Raw genomic sequence first — 23,812 nt, forward strand, 5'->3', positions numbered from 1 at the left:
CTGTTTATCACACAGAAACAATGATCATAAATCAACTGTATGTTAAAGTGGTATGCCTCTGAGTGACATCAGGTTATAAACTAAAAGTACAGTACCATAAGTGAATGTGACATGTTGGCCTGTTTTTCTTTCTCGGGCAACTGAGCCAAATTTGAGCACATTAATCTTACCTCCTTGACGGATCCCTATCTGAAATCTGCCTCAGATTTGCTTCAGCATGCACTTGGGCAGGATGGAAGGAGGAGGAGGAGGAAAATTCACTTGGCATAATCACTAGCTGCTTTTCATCCAATATGCAATGCTAGTAACAGAGTTTTCCAGAGTTCCAAATACCAAATCCCTGAATTCAGCATGAGACTATGCATTTTCCTATATTCTTTCCTATACACATTTTGTCTGTAATATTTTCTTAAAGAGGCACAGGATGGTTTTTAAGGGCAGGCACATGCAGGGCTACTACAGGGGGGGCTGGAAAGTTTTGGCTTTCTCTGTAAATCCCATTGCAGGAGGACAGAGCAAATGAGTCGAGGAAGGCAGAGAGGGGGAGTGTGTCACTTTTCAGAAGGACTAACTCGTGCCTCCGTAGGCTGCGAGGGGGGAGAGAGAGACAGAGAGGGAGGGAGTGAGAGAGAAAGAAACGAAGGGAAGGGAAGGAGAGGAAAGTTAAAGCTGAAGAAATGGCAGCTGCTACGCTCCCACACATGGTGCAGACAAAGTTAAAATAACAAACTCTGCACACTTTCTCAAATGAGAGCCGCTGTTTTGGAAATACTAATAATTCATACACTTACAGCAACAAGCTGGGAAGAACGGGGAGATGAAGTATCGAGGCATGGTAAGAATCACAGCATGCTCTATACTAAACAAAAGCAGCTGGGAGATTTCTGCAATGTCAGCGAGGGTCTTATGAAAGTGAAATATGTGGTTCTGGTCCAAAGTTGTCAATTTATTTTGTGTTTAGATTATGTAATGATTTGCTAGAATGACTGGAATGCAAGTATGACAGGGAATAATGGGTTATCTATCTATCTATCTATCTATCTATCTATCTATCTATCTATCTATCTATCTATCTATCTATCTATCTATCTATCTATCTATCTATCTATCTATCTATCTATCTATCTATCTATCTATCTATCTATCTTTTAATTTATCTGTAAATTTATATATGTGTCTGTGATATAGTTAATAATATATAATGTATTTTATACAACTTAATTTTTTTTACCAATTTGTATAATAATTTATAGCACCTGAGGTGTAGGTATGTGCACTGAAATTCACTATTTTTTACTTAAAAGTTAATATTTGTATGTATTATCCATTGACAAGAGTTACTTCAGCAGCACAGCAAGTATCGGCCAATCACTAGTCACAAATATATTGTTAAATATAATAGTGAAAATCACTTTTCCTCTGAAAAGAAGGATTTAGAGTTTGTTGATCCTATCAGGTGCTTATCCTATCTTGGGACCTTCTTTCATGCTGGACATTCTGACTATCAGTATCTGTGTTCATGCCATAGTGTCATCTCACAGTGAAGCAATCTCTGGCTTTGAACCAGCAGCAGTCACTGTTGAATTCCAGGCTAGAAAGAGAGTGAGAGTTTTCAAGATAATGAAACTGGCGTCTGTCATTGGGCCATTCCACCCTACTACATTTCTTCCTGTCTGTGTCATCCATGACCTTCCCCTGAAAGCCAACAGAAACTTCAAGAACAAGCTCTCCAGATTAAGAACTCAATTGAATTTTGGGTTTCACCTTTCACCCTTCACCCATTCAATGTCGTGATACGCTACGCGTCTCATTTGCAGAGCATCATTTCATATTCAAATAAACACACCTTGCGGTCAGCAGTACTTTAGATGTGATCACGTTTCAGCTTTGGTGCACATTTTGTCGTAGGCAAATAACTGCAGAGGGCTGATGAATGCCTGACATCAGATTTATGGTATCTGGTGCAGTTTCATACGAGATTCCATTGAATTGCTTAACAGCTGCACTGCTGACAGGAAGATCCAAATCTCAGGAAGTGGAAATGAAGTTTACATAGTGACATGCTGCTCTGGATGACTGGAGATGTGAAATAGTTAGTTATTAAGGAAGGCCGTAGCTATACATCTATTTATGATTGTGCAGGAAATGCTGTAAGAATAAAACTAGCCGGAAATACTGCGACGATCCCGTAAGCGGTTTACAGTTCTCCTGACTCATGCTCTTCAAATGCCCTCTAGGCATGAATGCCTTGCATTGTCCAGCAGGCTGAAATGTAGAATAACTGGTCACTTTATATCTTTTGCAAGTCAAAAAGTATGTGTCTCAGGGTGTTTAACATGTGGAGGGGGTGCATATGATGTAAGACTCTTCACCTGTTTAGACGGAGCCAGTCACACCTGTCTGTCAACTTTCCCCCTGGAGTTTGACAGCCACCAGCTGACTTTCCTAACCAACACAGCCCCTTTAACACAAGGACAACCATCGACTCAGCAGACTGGCGTGAATTACAATGCCACCCATGGAATTTCTCGCCTTCTGGGTGGTGGTAATTAAATGAGCATTGTAAGACATCTTCTGTGAAGATTTATTGATGAATATGGCTTGATTGAAGGATGATATAATGATGCACAGAAAGGCCCATGTTGGGGTCTTTGTGCAGCTTTTGATTGTGGCTATGAACAAGCTCTTTATTGTCGACATGCAAAACGGGGGCAAAAAAGTTGCATTACATTTGGAGAAGTGCTAAAAATGTTTTTCCACTCTGACCAGCTGCGTGAATCTAAGCTGAAGAAGATCTTTTTCCACTTCTCTTCAAAAAAAAAAGAAAAAAGAAACCCCACACTCCTCCTCACATGTATCATCATTGGTTTTAATGTTATGGGAAGCCTATTTGAATTATGAGTGTTTCTTCAAATATGGGAACATTTGGCCCAATGCACATTTTAGTAAATTAACTCTTTCATACACTGACCAGTTTATTACTGACCAGCATCTATCAATTTTGTTCTTTTTTTATCTGAAGTAACATAAAAATTTCCACTACAGTGTCATTTCCTTGACAGTGCAAATTATGTATTATGTTTGACAGCATTGGGAGTGGAAATAACATTTTAACATTTTTTAAAACACCTTCTGACTTAGCATTTTCACATAATATATGTTGAATTAAATATTTATATTGAAAAAACACAAAAAAATGACTTTTTTTAAGTTTTAATAATTTGTTGGGACAATAATAGTAGCATTACTTGAAAAAAAATCATAATTTTAATGTAGCTGTGCCTCTCCTCAAAAATCTGTGTGTCTCCACCCCTTGTTCTTTCCTGCTACCGAACAGGAGAGGAAAGAAGAGCGAGGTAACAAGTGAGCCAGATGACTCAATCCGGATGGAAACAGTTGGTAACCTCAAAAGCTTGAAATCATAAGCAAGCAGACAAGATTTACTTTTCTTCTCCACCATTCTTCACCATTCCTGGTGAGAAGGGGAGGCGCACATGACTTTGCTCAGGATATCTAGGAATGTGCCCTTTATCCACTGCCTTCATTAATTATGAAAAAAATGCACAACAAATTCTCCTCCTGTTCATCAACCGGGAGTTGTTAACTGTACAAAATCACTGACTTGCCCTTAGAGAAATTAAATATTGGAGTGTTTGACTTGCTAGTTCACTTTTTCAGAAAATCAATCTTTGTAATCATAGCTCTGGTCCCTATCCGTCTGTTTCCGAAGACTTCTAATGTCTTCTTGCAATGTGAGAAGTGCTGACGAAGGTAGCTGGACTCGGCAGATCTCCCTGACACAGCTCTGCTCGCAAGAACCGAGCAAATCGGTAGGATGTTGGAAGGTCAAGTAAAAGGCAATTATTGTTCAATTCTTCCCAGTGCCTTTTGTATGCACAAATCTCTCCCTCCTTGATCTTTATTTTTCAAAGAAGGCTAGAGTGAAATGGAGAATGAATAATTTGCCCACGGTCGTATCTACAGCCTTCAGTCTTTTGTTTTCAGAGCAGCAGCATTTGGAAAAAATGAGCACATGGCAAAGGCGCTTAGCTTGCCCTGTAGACCAGCAAGCATGGGGAAGGGGACCAGGGGTGGGAGCAGGAAAGCAAATCCATAAAGAACAATGGTGTAATGAAGCCTGTTTCTTGAGAAAGTTGCTTAGGAAGGAGACTTGGGGGAGGGACAAGGATCTGCTTTCAGGTTATGGCATATTTATTGGTCTAAATGAATTGTTGGATTCATTTATGTTGTCTTTTGGCAGCTCAAAGGGATTTTACGTCTGATGCCCTGATAACATTTGCTAACGTGCACACAGAACCCTTAGTCAACTCTGAATCTAAAGATCCTTGTATGACCTGGGAAATCCAATTAAATTTAATGGATATTTAATTGCACCTGTTATATGATATTTGGATATATGGATATTTAAATGCATGCATTTCCACTATTTTTGCCATCATCTAAGGCTCATTTAAAGTTTTAAATCTAATCTTTTAGCATGTCAGAATAAATATTCAGTTATCACACTGTACATTATAATGTTGTGATGTCTGAATTATTAATTGTTTATTTAGAAAATTCTAATATGGCATATTTTATCGTTTATCGCCCATAACATGAAAATACTGATCTCTTTAAAGGGATAGTTCACCCAAAAATGAAAATTCTGTCATCATTTACTCACCCTTAAGTTGTTTCAAACCTGTATAAATGTCTTTGTTCGGTTAAACACAAAGGAAGAAAGTTTGTTTGGGGCACCATTGACTTCCATAGTAGAAAAAAAATACTATGGAAGTCAATAGTGCCCCAGAACTGTTCAGTTTCCAACATTCTTCAAAATATCTTCCTTTGTGTTCAACAGAACAAAGTAATTTATACAGATTTGGAACAAATATTTAATCAAAGTAAAAGCTGATCGGTATTATATAAGTGTCTCAGTACTCAGTAGGGCTGTGGCATGGCAGTTTTTACCACTGTGGTAGTAATGGACCAGCTACCGGTGGTGCAGTGGTTGGGGAAGGGAGTGTTGACCTAAATTAAATACATTTTAAAATATGAAAAATAAATAAATAAATGAGGCTCAAACATCCATTTTGTAACAAACATGCATCTTTATTTTAGTGCTTCCGTCAGTGAAACAATACACTACAGGCTGTAAAACATTGAAATGAATATCACTAAATAATGGTAACCTAAATAATATAAGAAAGTTAAATATTAAATGAAAAAAATAAAAAATAAAATTGATTTGTATTTCCCCACAAAGATAAATATAACGTCATTTATACCGCTCTGCTCTTTGAGAGGGATGTGGGACACAAGCAGGACAGAGACCATCTCGTCTACACAGTAGTTAAATCAGCTCTGCTTGGAGTACATATGGTCCCTCTCTAAATTGTGTTAAAGTAACACTGAAGCAGAGTTAAAGTTAATAGATAATTAAACAATTAATAAGGCTGTGACTGAAGTCAGTTGTAGTTCTTGTGTTTCTCTTTTCTTCAGTGATTCTGCTTGTTAACAGCAGGTGTTCATCACTAATGTACAATTATCACTAAATTAATTGTATAATTATCTCATTAATTTTAACTCTGCTTCAGTGTTATTTTAACACTATTTAGAGAGGGACCATATGTACTCTGAGCAGAGTTGATTTAACTCTGGAGATTTTGCTGTGTAATATCCAAAGCAACTGACACTTGTTGTAAACGATCTGAAGAGAAAATTTTATCTTCCGCAGGTACAAGACTTTTAGGCTATATTTGATATTGCACTGCCAGAGAAAGAGTGAAGACTTGAAGTGCCTTACCAAGTCTAACAAGCACAAACTGTGTTAAATAGAATTTAACGTGCAAAAAAAAGGGATCTGTCCTACAGTGCTTTTCTATTTTACCACAGTAAAGGATGTGAATTTAATAATTAAAAGTGAACGAACGGATGAAACGTTTATAATCCCCTGCAGAAATGGGTAAGACATGAGTGAATATTTGGATTTCATGTCCAGTGGAATAACTCATGGAAACATTTGGATTTGTGCCGAATGAGAGCGGTATATGAGCTCGAAAATTTATTTGTTTTTTTGTGTTCTGTTTCGTGACACGATTTTCCACAAATTTAACTATAATTTGTGGAAAATCAGGTGACAAGATTGCAAAACAGAATACAAAGCCAATAAATGGCTTAAATTTTTGGGCTCATACCGCTCTCATTCGGCTTGAATCCAAATGTTTCCATGGCTGCGATGTAACATTTAATTGCTAACTTATTTCCTTTGTGAACAAAGCTTTCTGCTTCACTCGTGTCATAATATTCACGTAAAACTGCATGCACATACAAAAAATGTGTTTTGGTGTACCGCCACAGGTGGGGTGGTTGTCGAGTTGACCGGCACAGTCCTATGTCTCAGAGTAAGTACAGTAGTCAATGGGCTGGACATATTATGCTTGAGTTGGCCAGCAAATGATGTCATGTCTGTCTAGCCAGTATATTTAGTTTTGATTATGACTCCACCACCGATTATTAACTGTCAGTTCTGCAGTAGAATATGCAGACAAATAACAGACAAACAAGTAAATGCGATTAAGGCAAGATTAAGTAAAGTGTGTCATGTTTACTGCACAGTATTTTAATTTGTTTTTCAAATATGATCTTTGGGAATGAGTGTCGGCAGACTCCGCACACTTATTTGTGTGTGATTTGTGAAAGCTGGATTCCATGTGGGTGTTTGCAGATTGAATGAAACCAGTTTTTAACTGGAAAGTCAAAACCGGCCTAATGGGGAAGAAGAGTGAGAGTTTGCAAAGACGTGTTAGACTTTCAGAGATGATGCAGCTCTGTTGGGGCATTCAGCAGGCTGACGGATTGGGAATGAAGTCACTTCCTGGCACTACACTTGTCGACTGTTCTTGCTCGGCTGTTATGTTTTTCTTACTGCTTGTTTTTTTCCCACCGTTAGCCTCCCTCTCACTCGGTTCTGTTGTAGTTGTTGTACATCACCTTAATTAAAGTGCTTGCTCAGGTGTGCTCTATCTGTCTCTCTCTGTCTCTCCCTCCAGGGGACGGCCGCTGCTGTGTCAATAGCAAAACAACAGCCGTGGCAGCTGGTGCATTCACACAATGTGACTGTGTGTATTTCAATGCATAATCACGCATTTGTTCATCTGAGTGTGTTTGTGTGTGTGAGTGGGTGTAAGTGCGCTTTTCTGTTTCAAGCTAGGAAGTGTCACCCATAGTCCTCTTTGATCAGGATTACAGACATCAGATGACAAGTGACCTGCTTGAAAATTTTTGTGTCCTACTAGTTTATGCCTATGCTAAAGACCATCTCTGGACAAGGCTCGACGGTTAATGTTTAATCGACACCATGGATTTGTCAAATATTGGCGATCTAATGCGGAAAACCCAGGCCTCCATTGTGGAGAAGGGTTTTCTCTTTAAAAATACAGATGCGGTAATAGATGTGAGTATGACTGTGTTTCTGTTTTGACTTTGGGTGGAGTTTACACTGATGTGGTTTAAGTGTGAAAATTGATGGTTTACAGCTTCTTGTTTCTTGTAAGGGTAATGTAATCATGGTAATGATAGAGAAAACAGCCTTGTACCCTTATAAATAGTACTGTGGTGGTGCCATGGAGCAATGATGGGATCAGATGGTAATATTATGGTATTTAAATACAGGTGTACCATGATACTTATAATGATTGCCATATTCATATACAACAGTGTTTATATGGTACTTCAAATAATACCTTGTAGGGATGTGCAGTGTTAATAGTTTGGCCAATACGATTAATGGCTGATATTAAAATTCAGTGCTATTTTGTTTACATAAATTTAAAATAAAACGCCAAAAAATTATAATATAGAGTATAAAAAACATATTCATTTTGAGTTTTGTTGAAGATTACATTTAACTGTGTTATTTATTAGAGTTATTAAATATAAAGGTAAAAATTAGGTGAATGATCATGTATACTTAATTATCTTATATCGACCTATTTAAAATTATATCCAATATCAACCAATACTGATAAATGTAAAAATCTTTAATATCAGCTAATAACTGATATGGCACCAGTTTACACTATTGTTCAGTTTTTTTCATAAGTCTCTTATGCTGACAAAGGCTGCATATATTTAATCAAAAATACAGTAAAAACACATTGCAAAACAATAACTGTTTTCTATTTTAATGTATTTTAAAATGCAATTTATTCCTGTGACCAAAGCTGAATTTTCAGCATCATTACTCCAGTCTTCAGTGTCACATGATCCTTCAGAAATCATTCTAATATGCTGATTTGCTGCTCAAGAAACATTTCTTATTATTATCAATGTTGAAAACAGTTGTGCAGCTTAATGTTTTTGTGGAAACCATGATAAATTTTCTTCAGGATTCTTAATTGTCACTTTTTTATCAATTTACGTGTCCTTGCTGAATAAAAACATTGTTCTTTAAAAAAAAATCTCACAGACAACAAACTTTTAAACAGTAGTGTATCTTGCATTCCTAATGGTATTGCAGTTCTAAGCCTAAAAACCAAGGTATTGTGGTTTTAGAGTATTAACTTTAACTTGATATTGTGCTTGACACAAATCCATTATTCACATGGTGACATCTTGTTCACGAAGGTAAATGTGGTTCAGTGAGAAATTCCTTCCACAATCGCTTTAAATTAAAAGCTTTATTTAGCTGTATTTCAAATGAGCCGAAGTGTGTATGATATGATATGATATGGGAGGGGTTATGATGGAGTGCTTGAGTTCATTCTCAAGGCTCTCAGAGGGCCTTGACATACTGTGTGTGTTGCAGTGTTTATATATCACCTCTCGTTGCTCTGCGTCTCAAGGGTGTAAGTGTGAATCTGTATCTCAGTTCTGCTCTTTCTCTCTCAGGCAGTGGGCAGTGACGGAATCCGGGTGAATATGGAGAGCGCCCTGACAGCCAGGGACCGGGTGGGTGTGCAGGACTTTGTCCTGCTGGAGAACCACACCAGCGAGGTGGCGTTCATCGAGAACCTCCGCAAGCGCTTCAAGGAGAACCTCATTTATGTAAGAGCTGTTGTTCCTGTTCTATTCACACATAATGCTCAGAGTATTGATGTGACCACTGTGTGTTTATCTTTCTCCCACAGACGTACATCGGCTCAGTGCTGGTGTCCATGAACCCCTACAAAGATCTGGAGATTTACACTAAACAGCATATGGAACGATACAGGGGCGTCAATTTCTATGAAGTCTCACCTCACATGTAAGGCATCAGCAGGAAGTCATTATTACCCACTATTCTGCTCTCTTCTGTTGTGTAGAGTAGGATAATGAGAGGGCTAATAATGTTTTTTAGTTGCTTAATAAGGACTACAACAGTTGTCCGATTTGAACTCACATCCATGTGGTAGTTGTGGTTCTTGTTTAACAACCTATGTTTTAAAAACAAAAATATATAGTCCCTTCAAATTAATATTTAAGGTATTACTGTGTTAATAAAACAAAGAAAAATTCCAATAGGGAACCCATGTTTTGAAAATGCTAATTTTCTTCCAGATTTTAGGCCTACAAAATAAACATTTCTGTAGACTACTTATTATTGAGTATGTATTAGTATTACTATTAAATATGTGAAATGCCTAATCTACATTTTTATGGACTTGGTGGGTCTTGGTAATCTTTCTTGTTGCCTTCTGTTAGTGAGGAAGAATTTCCCTTGGAATATATGTAAGGAATGTTGAGTACTATAAACTAAAGTTATCCTACAATCTCATCTGTTTATGTGTGTTTTGGAGATTTCAGTTAGCCGGAGAAATATAGTGATGTATAAAGTTATAGCGGATATACTATGGTTCTCATCTCACACTGATAGCAGATGTGTAAAAGTGATGAAAACGTTATCTCAGCTCTCATGCATGTTGAAAAAACACAGACCCTCTGTGGTGTCTCCCTGCTCTTTCCTCATGAAAGTGATTTGTAACTTCATCCATCACTAAGCTTTTCCACTGTTTACACAGTGTTACTGACACCTGAATGTCCATTTAAGCTCTAACAGAAAAGGAATCTGAAGCCACATTGCACATACATTATAACATCAAGGGAGATGATTATTAAAAAAATTAAGGCATGCATTTTAATTAAGATATTTAATAATTATTATTGCTATTATTATTATTATTACTTTAAGTACTATACATATTTTAATTCATATTTTAATTGTGATGTTGTTTTTTATTATTGTATTTAAATTTTTGCTTTTGCTTGTTAATTTAATTATTGCATTTTAATTAAGATATTTAATAATTATTATTGCTATTATTATTATTATTATTACTTTAAGTGCTATACATATTTTAATTAATATTTTAATTGTGATGTTGTTTTTTATTATTGTATTTAAATTTTTGCTTTTGCTTGTTAATTTAATTATTGCATTTTAATTAAGATATTTAATAATTATTATTGTTGTTATTATTATTATTATTATTACTTTAAGTGCTATACATATTTTAATTAATATTTTAATTGTGATGTTGTTTTTTATTATTGTATTTAAATTTTTGCTTTTGCTTGTTAATTTAATTTTTGCTTACTTATTTTTTATATGCAATTTTTAATCTGTAAAGATTTGTATTTATCTACTTAAGCAACTTATGTTTTTAATGTTTAGTATTATTATTAATTTATTGTTGTTATTATGTATATTGAGTATATTATTATTACTCTGTGTGTAAAATGTAAATTAAATCAAAAACAAGCAAAAATAAAATACAATAATAAATAAGCAATAATATACATTATTGTCTATTTAATGTACTTTAATTTTTGCTTATAATTAATGTGATTTTATTGTATTTTAATTCTTTGAATTTAAGCAAATTGAATTAATGAAATTAAAAGGCTGAAAATTCATTAAAATCTTAATTTCAAATATAAATTTTAATCTATATAAATATTTAATTTAGATTTGTTATTATTATTATTATTATTATTGCGGTTATCATTATTATTGTATTATTGTAATATTTTTTTAATAAAATAATTTACTTTGTGAAATCTACTCATTTTATAACATTTATGGTCTTGACATGTTCCCTATACAGTTATGCCGTGGCTGATAATGCGTACCGCTCCATGCGGACTGAGAGACGGGACCAGTGCATCCTCATCTCAGGTGAGAGTGGTGCTGGCAAGACAGAAGCCTCCAAGAAGGTTCTGCAGTACTACGCCGTCACCTGCCCTGCCAGTGATCACGTGCAGACCGTCAAAGATCGCCTGCTACAGTCCAACCCTGTGCTGGAGGTAAACATGTACACAGCACATTTTGCTAATCTACAAATGCCAGCATATAGTGGTGAGATCAGTATGCTCTGTAATTTTTGCTCTGGACTGCTGTGGATAGTGGAAAGTGCTCTGAACGACTCTCAGCGATGCCAAGGAAAAGAGCAGAGTTTATTCTGAGCAGTTTGTTGTCCTGGTTTCAGTATAAACCTCTTCGGTAATTATACGCCACTGCTATTATCCGTGCGATAAGACTGGGACATACTTGAAGGACATCTAAAAATGGGAAGGCCAACGGAAGCAGTGCAGACTGCCGTTCTGCCAGATGTTTTGCAGATGTGGTGCTTCCCTGTAAACTAGCAGTGTGTGTGGATCTAGTGTATGTAGAGTGTGTGTATAATCGTATTTGTGTACATTATAAAGATTGTTTTTCTGTATGCCATACTGTATTGTTATATTAATTATTTTTCCTTCACATATTGTTTGTTTTCCTTTGAATAACTCTTCTCTCAGGCTTTTGGAAATGCGAAAACTTTACGAAATGACAATTCCAGCCGCTTTGGGAAATACATGGACATTCAGTTTGACTTCAAGGTGAGTTTGACAATTTAACAATATTAATGTTGTTACATGATCATCAAGCAAAGCTCACGTCTCAATCGCTGTGATCCACCTTCTGTTGATGCACCTTTACCCCTACAATTTTCTCCTTGGGTTGGGGATTTGGCTGCATCCACCTGCGTGTTTACGTGCTTGTGTGTTTGTGTGAAATTATGCGTGCTTGCATGCGTGTCAGAAACCCGGTATTATCCCCTCTGCTTCTCCCTTTGGGTGTCCCCGTTGGCAGGGTGCTCCGGTAGGGGGTCATATCATAAATTACCTGCTGGAGAAATCACGCGTCGTACACCAGAGCCACGGCGAGAGGAACTTCCACATCTTCTATCAGCTCATTGAAGGAGGAGAGGATGATCTGCTGAGGAGGCTGGGCCTGGAGAAGAACGCACAACAGTACCAGTATCTGGTGAAGGTGAGACAGACCTCACACACTTGTTATGATTACCACAGATGTCTGAGGAAAGCTGTACGTTTAAGAAAAAGCTGTGGCTTAGTAGTTAGCACACATGCTTCAGACACAGTGGGTCATGCTGGTCAAGTAAAAGATGCTGGGTAAAATCTGACCCTTCTTATGTCTGTCTCTGTTTGTCATCCCTTCATTAATTATGAAAGCTTGTTTCCACCTCAGTAAAAAAAAAAGGTAATTGAAATTTAGTTTTACAATATATTTTGCAATGTGACTTTACATCTCACAATGTGATTTTATATTTCACAGTTGTGACTATATCTCGAAATGTGATTTTTAGACTATATCTCGCAGTGTGACAACATTTCTTCATTTTTGGTTATATAGTGCAACAGTCGGGTCCCAGAAGTAAAAACTCCATTCAGTTTCTCCATAGGGAAATTGATTTTTAACGATAACATGTGAACCTTTAAAAACAGCCTTACTGTCAACTACGAGGTTTTGAATTGATTGTATTTGCTTCTGTTGAAGCTGCATTATTTCTTAAAAATAACTTAAAAAAAAAAATCTTGTAAATTTTAAAATAGTCATGTTTAACAGCAGAATTCATGGTGAAAAACTACATTACCCAGTCGAAACAAGCAAAACAACCAAAAGATCTCATTAGCTCCACCCACTCCCATGAAGCACTGCAAATGACATAATGGAGTTGGTCAAAATGCTTAACTATTTGAATGTATATGCATATTTTGCAACAAACTTAAAATATATTTTTTATATATACAATATATAATCAACATATTTAACCCTTAAACGCATGACTGTTTCACCAATCATTCTTACATATTCGGGTCTTTATCGACCCGGATCTATATATAACACAGAAGGATCTCTACCTGTCGCGATAATATAAAACTCCTCTGATAGTAGAGTAACAATTACAGAAGAATAAAATAAATCATATTTCGTTACCTTTTGGAGCTTGAAAGGGCTCAGTTTGAGCAGATGTTTTATGCCATCACCACTGTCCTCGTCAGAGCTCATTTCCCAGTAAATTCAGCAAATAATAGGCTAGTTTTATGTTTGAGGTCACGAATATGAGCCCATTCGCGATCTCAAACGTATTCTCAAAACTATATAATTTTCAACATCTTCAAAATCAATATTTTGATCGCTAACAGCTTCACCAGATCCATCCTGTAATAGTTACAGTCATATTTGATTGCGTTCAGTACTTCGCTGAGCCATTTCATGTTTTTCTTATTATTCTGTTTTCTGTCTGAGTCGTCACTTCAGCATTGTGTATCAGACATTGCCACCTTGTGGAATAAAGGTGAATTGCACTTATTCCGTCATCTAAGATTCAATTATTGTTGTGCAGAAAAAATACACTCATACATACCTCGGGGCGTTTGCGACCCTATACAATTTTTACAAAAAATTAATACAAAAATAGGCATTCTTTTATCATTTTATGATTTTTTTCTTGTTATATTCTTTATAATGAATTGATTGAGGAATACCAAGAAGGTTGATGTCTAATTTTAAAAAATGAACGAGGAGGAAGGTAGTGAATGACGTCCCGGGTCACTAAAGACCCGAGGTATGCATTTAAGGGTTAAAGGTGCAATGTGTACATTTTAGGAGGATCTATTGACAGAAATTCAATATAATATATATATAACTTCAGTTTTATGTTTTCAGTGGTGTATAAAGATCTTACATAATAAACTGTTATGTTTTTATTATCTTAGAATGATCTATTTCTACACCGTGGGTCCCCTTACATATTAAGTCACCATTTTGTGCTGACATGTGTCTACAGTAGCCCTAAATGGACAAACTGCTCTACAGAGCGCATTTCGTCACTTTGTTGTTCTTCTTCTAAATCGTTTGTGTTTTTAGAGGCAGCTTGCATCATCACTAGCTACACTGAAAATGCAAGAAATAGTAGTAGTAGTAGTAGTATTCTGGTTTATTAGAAGCAGAGACGGTTCTTTGTTAAAAGTAAGCAGAAACCTCATTGCTTGACTGACTACTCTCTTCTGTCTCAGGCAATGACATCTTTGTCCTGTGTCGGCCACCGTAGCTTCTCTATGTGCTTCGAAAGGGAGGGGTGAGCGGTGGACTGAGCAATTCGCAACCTCACCGCTAGATGCCGCTAAAACTTACACACTACACCTTTAAATGGGTAGTTTTATATTTCTCCATTGTTTTTAATTTAATTATGCTGTTCGTAATGCTTCATGGGATTGTAGTTCTTTCTATCACTAAATCCATTAAGTACACAGTCTTGTACCTTGGTATTTTTTTCTGGTTTTCGAACGCTTCGAATCAAAGTGTTGTGATTCACCTTTTTTCTCTTTATTTCTCATTATTGCGACTTTATATCTCACAATTGTGACTTAATATTTTATGTTTTTAATATCTGTTGTTATTATGACTTGATTAATGTCAACTTTGTTTCTCATTATTGATTTTAAAACTCACAAATGTGACTTTATTTGTCATTATTGCCGCTATATCTCTTATATATATATATATACTTTATTTCCCACAATTGCGATGATTTCAAAAAATGTGACTTCATGTTTCACATTGTGACTTTGTCTTATTTCAAACTTTTTCTCAGAATTAGCTTTTTATTTTTTTACTGTGAGGTGGAAACAGGCTTTCATTATTAATAAAAATGTCAAAAAAGCCCCCCTAAAAATTTCAGTTCACTTTACCACATGCGTTTATGTTGGACCTGTGTATGATTATTCATCATAAATGGCATCATAAATTTTCCCACAAGTATGCAGGAATGTCCCTTCCTCTCGCTCCCCTGGTGTTTAATAGAGGAAGTCAAGAGGAGCCCCTCCTCCCTTGGTTTCCTCTGTTGTGCTGAGTGAGTTTGTGTGTGTGTGTGTGTGTGTGTGTTTTCAGGGTAACTGTCCCAAAGTGAGCTCCATAAACGACCGAAATGACTGGAAGATAGTGAGGAAAGCCCTGAGCGTCATTGGCTTCACTGATGATGAAGTGGAGGTATGACCGACCAATCACAACACACACATTACATACACACGCGCACACACACACATACACACACACACACACACACTGTGAAGTATAAATAAATGTTCTTCTCTTAGAAACAGAAAGTTCTTCCTCTTTATTTTGATCTTTTGTCTCATTCACATGTCTCTTTCCCCACAGGAGCTTTTGAACATTATTGCCAGCGTACTACACTTGGGGAATGTCCAGTACGGAGGCGAGGACAGTGGCAGTGCCTATATCACTACAGACACACAGATTAAATACTTAGCCAGGGTAATAGGACAGTTTATTTATATCACTGGGCTATGACCACATGTGCATGACCTTTCTGTTTGTGTTAAAACCTCTACCAATGTTTCCTTTCTTAAAATTGCATGGAAAGGGGTTGTTTTTGACTGTGTTTGTGTGTATTTGTGATATTGCAGTTGTTAGGTGTTGACGGCACTGTTCTTAAAGAGGCTCTAACGCATAAAAAGATCATTGCCAAAGGAGAAGAGGTATGTTCCCAATTATTTACAGTTTAAATATTAATCATGTTGATAAGGTAAACATCACTATTACTATTGCTCATACTTGAACATGGGATTTTTCAAAACTAGTTTGTTAAGGAGAGGTGTACTGTTACTCTTGATCATATGCATGATTTTTGACTGATGATAAAAAGGGTGAAAAAAATCCCATAGATTCACATCAAATGAGGGATAAAGAACAGAATATCATAGAATATCACTTTCAGGTGGGCGACAGGTGTTACATGTAAAAACACCACTAACATTTTCTTCAAAAAACATGAAAATGTTGAAACGTGATAGAATGTGAAATCCCATTTTATTCAAAGCTTGCATTCAAACCATCTGTAATAAAATAGTGGTGTTTAGCTTTAAACTTTTTTCACATTTCACACTTGGTGTGTAAAATGTTGTATGTGTGTACAATATGTAATAATTGTTTATGAATATTTCCCATAATTCCACTGTCTGTGTTTGGGTTGTAGCTGATGAGTCCTTTAAATCAAGAGCAGGCCGCTTCAGCACGGGATGCCTTATCTAAAGCCATATACGGTCGTACTTTTACTTGGCTGGTCAACAAAATTAATGACTCTCTGGCCTTCAAGGTATGGACTTATTCTGCTGTTAAATACACTATCAGCTTCATGTCTTTTCAAATTCTCTGACGGAGTCTAGTTACCTAATGTGAATATTTAGCGCCCCCACATGGAGAATGCAAAGAAATGACACAGGATATGACTACTCCAGTTTTCCGATGGGAGTTATTGGAACGCATTCTCACCATATGATGTTACAGTCTGTGTATGTTTAGTCTGAATGTTGTGCCACAGCTGTTGTTGAATATTTCTGTGCTCTTAATGTCTCGCAGGATGATTCATTCAACAGTAAAAACGCCTCTGTCATTGGTCTGCTCGACATCTATGGCTTTGAGGTCTTTCAGAACAACAGGTAGAGTAAATAAATAAAATGGAATATATTATTAGTATGATATACATTTATATATATATATATATATATATATATATATATATATATATATATATATATATATATATATATATATATATATGTATATATATATATATATATATATATATATATATATGTGTATATGTGTATATATTATATATATAATATATATAATATAAGGTATGTATACATACACACACACACACGCACACACACACACAAATATATATATATATATATATATATATAAAATCCTTTATTATTTTGGTTATGTTTGAAATCTGGTTAACATATTTTTACAAGTATATAACAAGACTGATTTTCAATGATATCTCACTCTGCCTCTTTTTGTCTAGTTTTGAGCAGTTTTGTATCAACTATTGTAATGAGAAGCTGCAGCAGCTCTTCATTGAACTGACTCTGAAGTCGGAGCAGGAGGAATATGAAGCTGAGGGAATCACGGTGAGAATCCCCCGATACACGTACACATACACAGCTCAGCATATGTGACTCATGTGCGCGATGATAAAAAGGGGTCTTACGCACAGCTCAATGGGCACATTATGGGCAAACGTGTCGTGGGCTTCATTTCATGCTGTTATTATGGTAATGCTGACCTCTCACACTGCCGATAAAACATTTTGACGCATACACTGTTAAAGAAAGCCCATTTGTGGCAATGATCCGTGGGTGGGCTAGGAATGTTCTTGATTTTGCATTCTTTGGATTTTAAAGGAAAAACAACATCACAAATCTTGAATATTTTCCACTTATTCCAAATGCAGTAATGCTCATGTTTTTTTATTCTCCAGTGGGAGCCTGTGCAATATTTTAACAACAAGATCATTTGTGATCTTGTGGAGGAGAAGTTTAAAGGGATCATTTCCATCTTGGTGAGAATGTTTACTTCCATTAACAATGTATTAAACATTGTTTTAAGCTGCTTAAACCTAAAATTATTCACCTCTCTTTTCTACAGGATGAAGAGTGTCTCCGACCTGGAGATGCCAGTGACATCACCTTCCTGGAGAAGCTTGAGGACACTGTCGGTGGCCACGCCCACTTCGTAACGTCAGTCACGCCACCTTCCCTTTGTCATTCTATCTAATATCATGTTCAAAATCATATCCTGAGCATCTGAAGACCAATATATATACATTATTTATATATCTGCATTTTCACTGAATTACAGTCACAAGCTGGCTGATGGAAAAACCCGTAAAGTGATGGGTCGTGAGGAGTTCAGACTGATCCACTACGCAGGAGAAGTCAACTATAATGTGAACGGTCAGTTATTGAACGGAGGGCAGGGAAAAAAAATGAAGAAACAGAAACAGAGTGTGCCGTTGAACAAGAGCGGGCTCTTATGCCCACAGATCTTTCCCAGGCTGAGCGTTGACTGACGTCATTGTGTATTTTCCAACTTCTAGGCTTCCTGGACAAGAACAATGATCTCCTTTTCAGAAACCTGAAGGAGGTGAGGGAACAGGCCCAGAAAAAAATATAAAAAATTATGAGAAAATACACTATCTATTCTGAGTTTTCAATTATTCAACGTGTAAATGTGTCTTTATGTTCAGGTCATGTGTATGTCCGAGAATAAAATCCTCACTCAGTGTTTCGACCGAGAAGAGCTCACAGACAAGAAACGGCCAGAGACGGTATCTATCTATCTATCTATCTATCTATCTATCTATCTATCTATCTATCTATCTATCTGTCTGTCTGTCGTTCTATCTATCTATCTATCTATCTATCTATCTATCTATCTATCTATCTATCTATCTATCTATCTATCTATCTATCTATCTGTCTGTCTGTCATTCTATCTATCTATCTATCTATCTATCTATCTATCTATCTGTCTGTCTGTCATTCTATCTATCTATCTATCTATCTATCTATCTGTCTGTCCTTCTATCTGTCTATCTATCTGTCTGTCTGTCTGTCTGTCGTTCTATCTATCTATCTATCTATCTATCTATCTATCTATCTATCTATCTATCTGTCTGTCATTCTGTCTATCTATCTGTCTATCTGTCTGTCATTCTGTCTGTCATTCTATCTGTCTGTCATTCTATCTATCTATCTATCTGTCTATCTGTCTGTCATTCTATCTATCTATCTATCTATCTATCTATCTATCTGTCTGTCTGTCGTTCTATCTATCTATCTATCTATCTATCTATCTATCTGTCTGTCTGTCATTCTATCTATCTATCTATCTATCTATCTATCTATCTATCTATCTATCTATCTATCTATCTATCTATCTATCTATCTATCTATCTATCTATCTATCTATCTGTCTGTCCTTCTATCTGTCTATCTATCTGTCTGTCTGTCTGTCTGTCGTTCTATCTATCTATCTATCTATCTATCTATCTATCTATCTATCTGTCTGTCATTCTGTCTATCTATCTGTCTATCTGTCTGTCATTCTGTCTGTCATTCTATCTGTCTGTCGTTCTATCTATCTATCTATCTGTCTATCTGTCTGTCATTCTATCTATCTATCTATCTATCTATCTGTCTGTCATTCTGTCTGTCATTCTATCTGTCTGTCATTCTATCTATCTATCTATCTGTCTGTCTGTCTGTCTGTCGTTATATCTATCTATCTATCTATCTATCTATCTCTATCTGTCTGTCTGTCATTCTATCTATCTATCTATCTATCTATCTATCTATCTATCTGTCTGTCTGTCGTTCTATCTATCTGTCTGTCTGTCTGTCTGTCGTTATATCTATCTGTCTGTCTGTCTGTCTGTCTGTCGTTCTATCTATCTGTCTGTCTGTCTGTCTGTCTGTCTGTCTGTCTGTCGTTATATCTATCTATCTATCTGTCTGTCTATCTGTCTGTCTGTCTGTCTGTCTGTCTGTCTGTCATTCTATCTATCTATCTATCTATCTATCTATCTCTATCTGTCTGTCTGTCATTCTATCTATCTATCTATCTATCTATCTGTCTGTCTGTCGTTCTATCTATCTGTCTGTCTGTCTGTCGTTATATCTATCTATCTGTCTGTCTGTCTGTCTGTCTGTCGTTCTATCTATCTATCTATCTGTCTGTCTGTCTGTCTGTCTGTCATTCTATATATCTATCTATCTATCTGTCTGTCTGTCGTTCTATCTATCTATCTGTCTGTCGTTATATCTATCTATCTATCTATCTATCTATCTATCTATCTGTCTATCTGTCTGTCATTCTATCTATCTATCTATCTATCTATCTATCTATCTATCTGTCTGTCTGTCTGTCTGTCGTTCTATCTATATCTATCTATCTATCTATCTATCTATCTATCTATCTATCTATCTATCTATCTGTCTGTCTGTCGTTCTATCTATCAATCTATCTATCTATCTGTCTGTCTGTCTGTCGTTCTATCTATCTATCTGTCTGTCATTCTGTCTATCTATCTATCTATCTATCTATCTATCTATCTATCTATCTATCTATCTGTCATTCTGTCTGTCATTCTATCTATCTATCTATCTATCTATCTATCTATCTATCTATCTTTCTTTCTGTCTGTCATTCTATCTGTCTGTCATTCTATCTATCTATCTATCTATCTATCTATCTATCTATCTATCTATCTATCTATCTATCTATCTATCTATCTGTCATTCTATCTATCTATCTATCTATCTATCTATCTGTCTGTCGTTCTATCTGTCTGTCATTCTGTCTGTTGTTCTATCTATCTATCTGTCTGTCTGTCGTTCTATCTGTCTGTCATTCTGTCTGTTGTTCTATCTATCTATCTGTCTGTCTGTCATTCTATCTGTCTGTCATTCTATCTGTCTGTCATTCTATCTATCTATCTATATATCTTATCTGTCTGTCTGTCGTTCTATCTATCTATCTGTCTATAGTTCTATCTATCTGTCTGTCTATCTGCCATTTTGTCTGTCTGTCATTCTACCTGTCTGTCATTCTATCTATCTATCTATCTATCTATCTTATCTGTCTGTCTGTCATTCTATCTGTCTATCTGTCTATAGTTCTATCTATCTGTCTGTCTATCTGCCATTTTGTCTGTCTGTCATTCTATCTGTCTGTCATTCTATCTATCTATCTATCTATCTATCTATCTATCTATCTATCTATCTATATATCTTATCTGTCTGTCTGTCATTCTATCTGTCTATAGTTCTATCTATCTGTCTGTCTATCTGCCATTTTGTCTGTCTGCCGTTCTGACTGTCTGTCTGTCTGTCTGTCTATCGATCTATCTATCTATCCAATCTTTCCATCCATCTATCCATCCATCCCTCTTTTTGCTAGTATGTTACATATTTTGTGTCAGTTGTTGTTTTTTATGCTTACACAGAACCGTAAACAAGAAAAAATTTGTTTGTGAATCAGTTCCACATTCACAGTAGCATTTATACATAAACCTCAGCAGCTTGGCCTCAGTCCACGAGATTGCAAATCTCTGCTTGCTACCTACACTGTGAGGAATGCCCTGACACTGTTGTACCCCCTTCACTTTATGTGACTGTGTGCAACCCTGAACCCCCACCCGATCCCAGTGCCCACTCCGCGGAGCTCCATTGGCTGAGTGTGGGTGGGCTGCTGTTTAGTTGTTTGCTTGCATTGTTGACCACTGGCTTCTCCCACATTGTCACTGCCTGGCTGGACTTGCACACTGTCGCTTGTGTTCTTGCTTGTTTCTCACTGTCCTCTTTTTCTTGTTCCCTCGCTCCGTTGGCTCGCTGCAACCAGGCAGCAACCCAGTTCAAGAACAGCCTGGCGAAGTTGATGGAAATACTGATGTCTAAGGAACCGTCTTACGTGCGCTGCATCAAGCCGAATGATGCCAAGCAAGCAGGTTTGTGAGAAATGTTCTATACTCTTGAGTTTTAGTGCAGTTTATCTCTTAGAAATCATTATACTTCACTTGTGCTCATTCCTTGCGTGGGACAGCATTAGTATGGCATTGTATGGCAATATCATGGTCCTTTTATGTGTTCCATTGTTACATATCATGGTATTTGTATGGTACTCCAAGATTTGTAGAACATTTTGTATTGCTATAGGACATGAGAATTATTAGTAATCTAGTTTATTGAACGGAATATGGTAATACCTATATATTTTTGGTACTTTTTTCATGTCAAGCCATCAAACATTTAGTCATTTTTTAAACATAAAAAAAAAAAAAACAGAACATGGCCCAAAGTACTATACAAGTCTAGGAAAAAAAATAGCTAAATTGGCTAAATTAAAATGAATAATGAGCTAAATTAAACTCTGGAACTTAAATTTAAATATATGTGAAATTTTATTTCTTTTTTTATGACTGTTAAAGTTCTAAAAACATTTAATATTTAATGTCTTAGGGTTAAGTCTTGAGTTTGTGCAGTTTTTTCTTCTCCAACTCTTCAAATTGCTGTCATTCGTTCCCTCAATCTGATTCTCTCTTACTTCATCAGCTCCTTTGTTTTGCCCTTGTCATTTGTTGGCGTCTTTTGTTCATAAGCTCTTATCCTCAAAAATAGTGGCAAATCTATGGTGTTATACACACACTACATGCATGATTTTACAATTTATTAAACTGAAATATCTCTCTACAGGGCGCTTTGATGAAGTCCTCATCAGGCACCAAGTAAAATATCTTGGTCTGATGGAAAACCTTCGGGTGAGGAGAGCTGGGTTTGCATATCGCCGTCGCTACGAGAACTTCCTACAGAGGTTAGCATCTACATGCCTGAAAAAAAACAACTTAGACCTGTTTGAACCATTTTTTTAATGCTGGTCTTTTATTGGCACAACCTGGATATTGCTCCAAGTGTAGCCTTGCTTGGTGACCAAACATACCTCATAATGGTAACCCGCAATACGCTTTTAACTTGTTGTTCATGCTAGCATTAACCAACTGAACCAATTTAGCTGATTTAGGCTTTTTTTTCCAGCAAGGCGCTCACAAAAAAAGCTTATATTTGTAAACTTCATACTTTCTAATCCTCTTTTTAAAGCTCAGCACTTCCTGTGGACTTCAGTGATAATGCAGGTCAAAGGGAACAAGCAATGTGTCGCAAACAGTGATTCCTGTTTCTACTTAAAATGTGGTCAAGTTTTGTGGGTTATGCTGGTGTTTTCTGCTTCAGGTATAAATCCCTGTGTCCAGACACATGGCCAAACTGGAATGGCCGCCTGGTCGATGGAGTGTCCTCACTCGTCAAACACCTTGGCTACAAACCCGAGGAGTACAAGCTGGGCAGGTTGGTTACACAAATACAGTGTTCTAAAATGCCATATTAGTATTAATAAATCAGTATTATTTCTTTGGAACCAGAAAAGGTGAAGGCAACTTTCCTTTTTTTTTCTTTTCTTACAGGACCAAAATCTTCATCCGTTTCCCCAAAACCTTGTTCGCAACCGAAGATGCACTAGAAGTGAGAAAGCACAGCCTTGGTATGAGCCATATTCAAAAACATACAATATCTTGTGTAACTGTTCACTGGATGGTCTGCCGTGCTCCTCCAAATGTTAACTTCCACAATCTGTTCTTCATGCACAGCTACCAAACTGCAGTCATCCTGGAAAGGCTACAGTCAAAAAACCAAATATCGTAAAATGCGAAAATCAGCAATCCGGATCCAAGCCTGGTGGAGAGGTATTCTGGCCCGCAGGGAAGCAAAGCGCAGAAGAGAGGCTGCCAACACCATCCGCAGGTCTGTGTGCATGACTTGACTATTACAATAGTCAATACATGTGATCTGATTCTGCCCAGTGAGAGAGGCTATGCTCACTTTTGTTTTGTTTTTTTGCCTGTGGTCACATTACAGGTTCATAAAAGGCTTCATCTACCGCCACCAGCCACGTTGCCCAGAGAACGAGTACTTCCTGGATTATGTTCGCTACTCGTTCCTAATGAAGTTGCACAGGAGCCTACCCAAAACAGTTTTGGATAAGAGTTGGCCAACGCCACCTCCTGCCCTCATCGAGGTGAGATATCAGTCATCTGTACAATCATGGACTGCTCTAGACCTGAGC

General features: G+C 36.6%; 1 protein-coding gene across 4 annotated transcripts in view; it reads left to right on the forward strand.

The window, feature by feature from the left end:
• Nucleotides 1-23,812, forward strand: part of myo1cb (myosin Ic, paralog b) — a 47,826-nt gene that overhangs the window by 19,971 nt on the left and 4,043 nt on the right. For 2 of the 4 annotated variants that reach the window (XM_048161970.1, XM_048161972.1), the window contains 22 exons: nucleotides 8,893-9,048; nucleotides 9,132-9,247; nucleotides 11,088-11,286; nucleotides 11,779-11,859; nucleotides 12,113-12,292; nucleotides 15,215-15,313; nucleotides 15,485-15,598; nucleotides 15,751-15,822; nucleotides 16,320-16,439; nucleotides 16,703-16,782; nucleotides 17,160-17,265; nucleotides 17,616-17,696; nucleotides 17,783-17,874; nucleotides 17,996-18,090; nucleotides 18,234-18,280; nucleotides 18,384-18,464; nucleotides 21,539-21,644; nucleotides 22,390-22,507; nucleotides 22,924-23,037; nucleotides 23,154-23,230; nucleotides 23,337-23,490; nucleotides 23,605-23,764. In XM_048161970.1, the coding sequence (XP_048017927.1) occupies nucleotides 8,893-9,048; nucleotides 9,132-9,247; nucleotides 11,088-11,286; nucleotides 11,779-11,859; nucleotides 12,113-12,292; nucleotides 15,215-15,313; nucleotides 15,485-15,598; nucleotides 15,751-15,822; nucleotides 16,320-16,439; nucleotides 16,703-16,782; nucleotides 17,160-17,265; nucleotides 17,616-17,696; nucleotides 17,783-17,874; nucleotides 17,996-18,090; nucleotides 18,234-18,280; nucleotides 18,384-18,464; nucleotides 21,539-21,644; nucleotides 22,390-22,507; nucleotides 22,924-23,037; nucleotides 23,154-23,230; nucleotides 23,337-23,490; nucleotides 23,605-23,764 (2,448 nt within the window). Of the gene's footprint in view, nucleotides 1-621; nucleotides 836-7,188; nucleotides 7,457-8,892; nucleotides 9,049-9,131; nucleotides 9,248-11,087; nucleotides 11,287-11,778; nucleotides 11,860-12,112; nucleotides 12,293-15,214; nucleotides 15,314-15,484; nucleotides 15,599-15,750; nucleotides 15,823-16,319; nucleotides 16,440-16,702; nucleotides 16,783-17,159; nucleotides 17,266-17,615; nucleotides 17,697-17,782; nucleotides 17,875-17,995; nucleotides 18,091-18,233; nucleotides 18,281-18,383; nucleotides 18,465-21,538; nucleotides 21,645-22,389; nucleotides 22,508-22,923; nucleotides 23,038-23,153; nucleotides 23,231-23,336; nucleotides 23,491-23,604; nucleotides 23,765-23,812 lie in introns of those variants that run through there. The other 2 variants (XM_048161971.1, XM_048161969.1) reach the window with 2 other exon arrangements.

Source organism: Megalobrama amblycephala, linkage group LG16 (assembly GCF_018812025.1).
Source record: "Megalobrama amblycephala isolate DHTTF-2021 linkage group LG16, ASM1881202v1, whole genome shotgun sequence".
Classification (NCBI taxonomy): Eukaryota; Metazoa; Chordata; class Actinopteri; order Cypriniformes; family Xenocyprididae; genus Megalobrama; species Megalobrama amblycephala.